General features: G+C 47.2%; 1 protein-coding gene across 1 annotated transcript in view; it reads right to left on the bottom strand.

The window, feature by feature from the left end:
• The window catches only part of ADCY5 (adenylate cyclase 5), a 154213-nt gene extending 148628 nt beyond the window's left edge, over positions 1 to 5585 (bottom strand). The window contains 1 exon segment of the mRNA XM_023757302.1: positions 5527 to 5585. Within this exon segment, the coding sequence (XP_023613070.1) occupies positions 5527 to 5585 (59 nt within the window).
• Positions 5586 to 7361: the final 1776 nt, after the last annotated feature.

Raw genomic sequence — 7361 nt, 5'->3', positions numbered from 1 at the left:
GATATGTGGAAATCTCTATATACTTTTTCCTGTTTCCCTTTCTTACAAATTCGGCTAAAAAAAATAGCCCCAATAATGAATCGGTTTCCGAGTGTCATGATCAAAGGTAAGGGGAAAGAAATAAGTCAAAGTGAAATGAGATTCTCTTAGGCATTCTTTGTTTTCCATCAATGAGAAAAATATTCAGGGTAGCAAAGTGGTTTTCTCAGACCCTCCCATATAACTTTGTAGGCCTCCATTCAACTGATGAGGTTCTGTCCCACAGTGAGGAACTGCAAAAGTGGTCATGGGGGAGAAGCATTCATATAACATTCATTCATTTGTTCCACATTTATTTAGAATCCATTGTATGCCAGACACTGTGCCAGGTGCTTTGGAACACAGAGAAATTAGATGCTGTCCCTGCAGGAGATACAGCTAAGAGAACCAATTGTCACAACACAGCAGAGCAGAGTGGTATACTAGAAGGAGGCAGCGCATGTTCGGAAAGCACAGAAGTGGAGCAGGTGAGTCTCTCCTGGAGTCGCCGTGAGACCCAAGCTGATCAGAATTCCGCATCCCCTCCTCCCGCTGCCTCCCCGCCCCCCGCGCGATCCGGCCTCGGCTCACAAGGACTTGCGGCCGCCTCCGCCCCGGGCCGGGCCGCGGCCCCCGCCTCGGCGCCCCGTGGGCATTCTCAGGCCCGGCTCCGGGGGCCGCGTGGAACCCAGCTCTTCTTTCTCACCTAAAATTTTCGTCGAGCCCCCTCCCTCTGGTTCCTGGAGCCGCGTCCAGCCCACGGTCCCTTGGCCAGACCTGGGTGGAGCGCGGCCCTCCCCACCCCCCGCCTTCGTTTTTGTGCCCCAGTCCTATCTCCCCTCTTTTGTATCCCCCTTTAGTCCCCCTCCCCCTATGCAACCCAACTTCAGCCCCAGCACTGCGCCCCCTTCCCTGGCCCGGCTCGATTGGCCGCTTCCTGAGCTGTCAGACTTGAGCCCAGCGCTCTTATTGGGCGATTCTCTGGCCCTGTGGCCGTGCCAAAGGAGGGTGCACAGGGCGGGGGGCGCCTGGGCAGCGACTGCCGCCAGGAGCTGGAGACCACAGCCCCCCGAGGGGCTAGAGGGGCCCAAGAGCCAGACCCGGAAATGTACAGGGGAGGTGGAGAGACCCAGCATCTCCGAGGCGCAGAAAGACAATGACGGAAAAGATGGAGATGCAGTGGGCGAGGCCGGTGCAGCCAGGGCGGGGCGGACAGGACCGCTTTGGTCTGTAGGTAGGAGAGGGAGCCCCACAGACAGCAGTAGGAACACCTGGCGTCTATGTAGAGCTCTTTGCCAGTGTATGCTTTAAAAATCTCATTTGATTTCCCTCAACCACCCTGGGATGTGACCGGGACAGGCCCGTGTGATTATTCCCAGTTCTTAGATGCAGAAACTGAGGCTTCAAGAGCTTAATCAACTTTCCGCGGGTCAAACAGGTCTCCTAACTTGCAACCGAAAGATCTGTCAGCAGGAGACTGCTTCACCTACCTCGCAAGGTGTGGTCGGGAAGTGTAGGCACCAGAGCAAAGTAGAGCCTCCGCTAGACGCGACAGAGGAGGGAGCAGAGAATGACCAGTGACAAAGAGGCAGGGGTGGAGAGAAGGACTTGACTAAGAGGACCTAGGGTCAAAGAGGACCTAGGCATGTGGAATGATACACCCATCCGATTCCTCTTGCCACAAGCTCTCCTGATGAAAGTTCCGGCAGTCTAAACACAGAGGGTGGGGGAACCACAACCAACCTTCCCTGTACTCCTCTTCATCCTGCTCTCTACAGAGCTGAAAGGAACCTAGAGGTGTGAGTGAGCTTCACTTTCGCTCTCTGCTGGTCATCTTGCTGCAGATTGGAAGATAAACCTTGCCAGGGTTAAAAATTGGGAGAAAAATTCCAAGAGATCTGAATCAATTAACCCTTGAGTAATCCAGCCTTTGAGTAACCCATGATTAGCTAAGTCATAAAAGCACCATGAATATAGTCAACAAACATTCATAGAGCACCCCCTATGTGCTAGGTGCTACCAGGATAGCTGACCCAACTGCAGCTACAGTCAGGGGAGACCAGATAGCAGTAACTCAGTTCAGAGCATTATCCCGTCAGTGTTCAGCAGAGGTCCAAGCAAAGCACTTACGGGGTTCAGAGAGAAGAGTCATTAACTTCCATTGTGAGGGCCAAAAACACCTCTGGGGGTCAAATCTGGGCCTAGCAAGGAAAAATGAGTAAAAAGAAAGGGAAAAGGGACTAATATTTATTAAGTAGCTACTGTATGTCTAAACGTTTTATTATCATAGAACCATTTTGAGGATGGTGTTATTCTCCTTACTATAAACATGAGAAAACAGCCCAGCCAGCGTGGCTCAGTGGTAGAGCATCAACCTGTGAGCCAGGAGGTTCTGGTTCCATTCCCGGTCAGGGCACATGCCTGGGTTGCGCTGGCTGGATCCCCAGTGTGGGGCGTGCAGGAGGCAGCCGATCAATGATTCTCTCATCATTGATGTTTCTATCTCTCTCTCCCATTTCCTTCCTCCTGAAATCAATAAAAATATATGTTAATAAATAAATAAATAAACATGAGAAAACAGAACTAGAGAATCAAAAGTTTGCCCAATGCCCACAGTTGGTAGCCTGCTACTTGTACTCTACCATATAGCCATGTAGCAAACATGATATGAGAGAGACACTTAGGACAGGTAACTGCGTAGACAGATGTAGCAAGTTGATTGGGTTCCACCCTTAACCTTCTCATTCCCTGAGTCCTTGGTAGGTCATCCCTTTTAATTTTATTCAATTTTTAAAATAACCACTATCTCTGAACAAAAGTCATGTATGATTAAATGTAAGAAAACTAAAAAAAAAAAAAGAAAAGAAAGAAAGAAAAACATTCTTAATCATACTACCTGGGAAGAACCATTAACATCTTAATTATTTTCTTGAACAAAAAGTGGGATGTTACTCTACTAGTTGTTTTAGAATCTGCTTTTTTCTACTTAGCAAAAATTGTGGATGCTTTTCATATCAATAAGCATTCATCTACAATATTCATTTATTGTTTGAACAGAATTCCATTGCAAGAATATGTCGTAATTTATTTAACCAATCCCCTACTGTTTTTCCTTTTTCATTGTCATAGCAGTTTATAAAAAGTTTCCACTCTTTCACTGTTATTAAACAATGAGCATTTTTGTAGATAAATCTTCACACATATCTTTAATTATATTCTTAGGAGAAATTCCTACAAGTAGAATTGCTGGGTCAAAGGATAAACAATTTTTTTTCCTCTAAATGATTCTAAAATCTGTATCTTCAGCCCCTGCCTACCTTCCCAGTTCCACTGGAGAGCTCCCCATGGATCCTTGGTGCCCGCCAGACCCTCAGATTCCATTTTCTAAAACTAAAGTCCTCTCCCAACAAAACTAAAGCTTGCTCCTCCCTCTGTTTCCTCTCCAAGGATGGAATTACCATCCTGGAAACTCCCTGATATTAGAGTGGTGATCCCTCCCCCCCTCCTACCCCAGTTCCTGAGTCCTGCCTCCGTGCCCTTGGCTTTCACATGTCTCTCCTTCCACATTCTCTGGCTACTACCTGTACCCAGATCCTCCCCCCTCCCTTCTCACCTGGACAATTACCACTCTCCCTTCTCTTCCCTCCTTGCCTTCTAATGCGTCCTCCACTTTCCCCCCATCTGATGATCATCAGTGTCACATACTCGACTGAAAACTGTCCTTGAAACAACCTCTTCTTACCTGCCAGCTTCTGCTGTTCACTTCTCCATGTCATCCGACCCACCCTGAACTGCACTTTGCCTCAGCAGAAATTACCCACCACCACAAATCAAATGTACAGCACCTCTGTGAAACCCTCTCTCACGTCCTCCCCCTCCTGCCTCCCCGCCCTCTGGGCTGTCAGGCACTCTCCCTCAGCTCCCAGCACACCTTGCTTTTAATCTCTATTATAGCACTTATCACATTGTATTATCTTGACTTGTTTCAGAACTATCTCCACAGTCAGAGCTCCTTGAGGGCAGAGTTGGTATCTTACTCATTCTTGTGTCCAGTGCCTAGCCTGCTGCCTGGCACATAGAGGTACCGGGTAGTTGTTTGTTGGATAAACAAATGGGGAATAAGTAAGCAGAATGGAGTCTAAATTGTGGGGTGGCGGGGGCGGGGAGACTGGCAAAGTGGGTGAAGATGGAAAGGTGGATTGGGCTCTTGAGCCTGAGTGGAGGAGGGTGGGCTTCAGTTTAATGATAATAAAGAGCCCCAGAATTCGGGGACCAGAGTGTCCTGCTCCATTATATTTTGGGAAGCAAACCTAGGCAATGATGCAACTAGATTGGAAAAGCAAGCTATTGCAGAGCAAATGTAGGTAGAACCCAAAAATGACAGGGTGATGGAAGTGATGCCATTGGCTGGAGGACACCTGTGGAGGGCTGACCAGGAAACCCAGGGTTTGCCCTCTATAGAAGAGGAGTCCTCAAGGTCAGAATAAAACCAAGAAAGAGTCAGAGGTCACAGGAACAGAAGGCAGAGGTTTAGAAGACCATCTCCAGGATGTGCACCTGGCTGTTGTCATCAGATAGGGGCTGACCCAAGGACCACCTCAGGCTGTTCTCTGAAATGAATACTCTGTTTGCAGAGGTCAGGTAATACACACCCCAGGACACAGCGCGCTGTTTTTTGTTTTGTTTTGTTTGTTTTTTAGATCTACAGATACCCTTAACCTTTCCAGCCATCTTCTCCCTTGTGCTTTGGTTACTTTTAGTACTTTATTCTTTATTCACCGCCCCCCCCCACCCCCCAGGCTCTTTTTTGGGAAGAATATTTCCATTTGGGAAATTTTCGAATATTTAGAAGTATTTGTAGAAGTTGATATCAGCAATACTCCCCTACCTAAAAATTCTCTTAAACTACCTAAAATTACCTTCCCCCACATTGCTTAAAATTCCACCATGAGATAGTCATGCTTTGGAATGACAATCATTCCCTAAAAATGGATGTGGAAAATGTAGAGACAGTGTTATCGGAGAAATGCATGGATGGCCTTTCTCTGTTGCTAGTGGGAGTGGGTTTCTTGGGGTACCAATGGAATAAGCACTTCCGGAGGCTCCCCCTGGAGGATGAGATGTGGTAGAAAGCTTTATTTGCATGGAATTGATACCATTATAATAACCAGGTTATTAAATAACAGAAAGGAGTAAAGGGAAGACTAGATAATACAGGCATGCCATTTATACAGCTTTACCAGAAAGCTGCAGTTAACATCTCCAAGCCTGTTCCCCCCAAATCAGTGGGAGAAGGGACTGGACAATAGATGTATGCCCAGTAAGGTCTGGGTGACCTGGGAAGATGCCTATCTGTCAATCACACCTGGGAACAAGCCAGTGGCCAGAATAGGCGTGGCCACTACAAGCACAGCAAGATTTGATATTTAAGCTCCTGAACAAAGGAGTCTCTCTCTCTTTCCCTCTCTCTCTCTCTCTCTCTCTCTCTCTCTCTCTCTCTGTTCACACCTGACTCCTGTCTTGTGGGGCTTGCACACCCTGCACTTGCCCACATGGCCCACAGCCATGCGGACTCCACACAATGGACTAAGAGACTGTGATTAGCCTAATGCTGTACTGGACTCAATTCCATCATGGAATGGACACTCTGGACACTGGCCCTACTTTTGGCAGCTACATCTTTTCAAGAACTGTGTAAGGATAATGGGACTTTACAACCCGAGGAATATAATTTCATGCCAATAAAAACCACTCACTCTCCCAGGCAAGTCTTAGAAAATCCATTTTCTAAAGATATCGTAAGAACCCCACTCCCACTAGTGTCGGGGAAGTTGGGCCCATTGATTTCTCTGGCAGCAGAATTACATCGCTGGGTTTGCAAACTCCCATTTCCCTTAAACCAGTCCTGGAAAAGGGGAAGCTGGTGATTCAGCAGAGCTAGAAGCAAAGCCAGTGTCCAGTGTGGTCCACATGGCCATGAGAGGAATGGAGGGTGATGGCTAAATGGGCACAGGATTTCTTTTTGGGGATCATGAAAATGTTCTAAAAATTAAATTATGATGATGATTGCACAACTCAATAAATACACTAAAAAGCATAGAATTGCATTGACTACTAGGTGAACTTTATGGCATGTAAACTATATCTCAATAAAATAAATACAGATACCCCTGGGGGATTAAAGGACTTATGCCACCACTTATCAGTCATTATCAAGTCAGTATGAAGGAGCTCACCAACAGGCTTCCCCCACTAATGCACCGTTGGAGGCACTAGGAGCATGGCTGCTTATGCTCGGGAGTGGGGACGTGTTGGGGAGTGGCAGGAGAGGACACTTGGGACCACTGAGCATTTCCCAAAGCAAATAGAGCCAGAAAAGGGCTGGAGTGGGAGGAAGGCAGACATGAAAGCCAATTGGGAACTGAGAGTCGAAAATGAACTTTGCCCACTGTAACGAGTTATGCACAAGGAATTAAGAATTCTAAGAACCCTAAGGCTCTCTGGAGGGTGAAGAAATCTTAAAGAACAACCCATTCCCAAACATGTATCCACCTCTTCTGGACATTTGCACTTTAAGAGCAAGCCCCTTGCTTCAAACTAGATGATTTACCTTTCCTAAGAGAGATGAACTTATTGTTATACCCAAGTCAGAAAAGAGCTAACAGGATGGAGCACCAAGTGTCATGAGGGTAGGTCATCCACGGAGGCTTGGGGCCCAGCGTGTTAGCCATCGGGGTAAGATGGCTGAGGTCCCTGGAGTTATCCTCCACTCTAGCCCATCCCCCACCAGGAGCCCTGAGGAGAAACCAAGGACTACAGACAGCCCTCTTACTCTTTTGTTTTGTTTTGTTAAAGGTATGTTTTTATTGAGTTTAGAGAGAGAGGAAGGGTGAGGGATAGAGAGATAGAAACACCGATGAGAGAGAAACATTGATCAGCTGCCTCCTGCATGCCCCCTACTGGGGATGGAGCCTGAAACCTGGGCATGTGCCCTGACCTCTTGATTTATAGGTCGACGCTCAACCACTGAGCCACACCAGCCAGGCCAGCATTCTTATTCTTAACCTCTGGCTTCCTTGGCTTGGAAATCAAAGATGCTAAGAAGTTCGCAGTTGGCCATAGGGAACCTGTCCCTAGATTTTCCCAGGCCCTACACTCACCACCAAACCTCTGGGCCTCAGAGAACAGGAAATACAGTATCCAAAGAGCTCAGATTGTAACTGATGTGGAAATGGCTGATAATAGCTCGAGCTGCCACTCTCCCAGGTGCTGACATTTGCATTTTAATGAGGCGGTTATTGCTTTCAGCTAAAGAGTGACTTATATGTTCTTGATTGTTGCTG

This window comes from Myotis lucifugus, unplaced genomic scaffold, assembly GCF_000147115.1.
Source record: "Myotis lucifugus unplaced genomic scaffold, Myoluc2.0 scaffold_105, whole genome shotgun sequence".
NCBI classification, from domain to species: Eukaryota; Metazoa; Chordata; class Mammalia; order Chiroptera; family Vespertilionidae; genus Myotis; species Myotis lucifugus.
The sequence above is the reverse complement of the archived record's forward strand: the minus strand, read 5'-3'. Positions and strand labels throughout refer to the sequence as shown.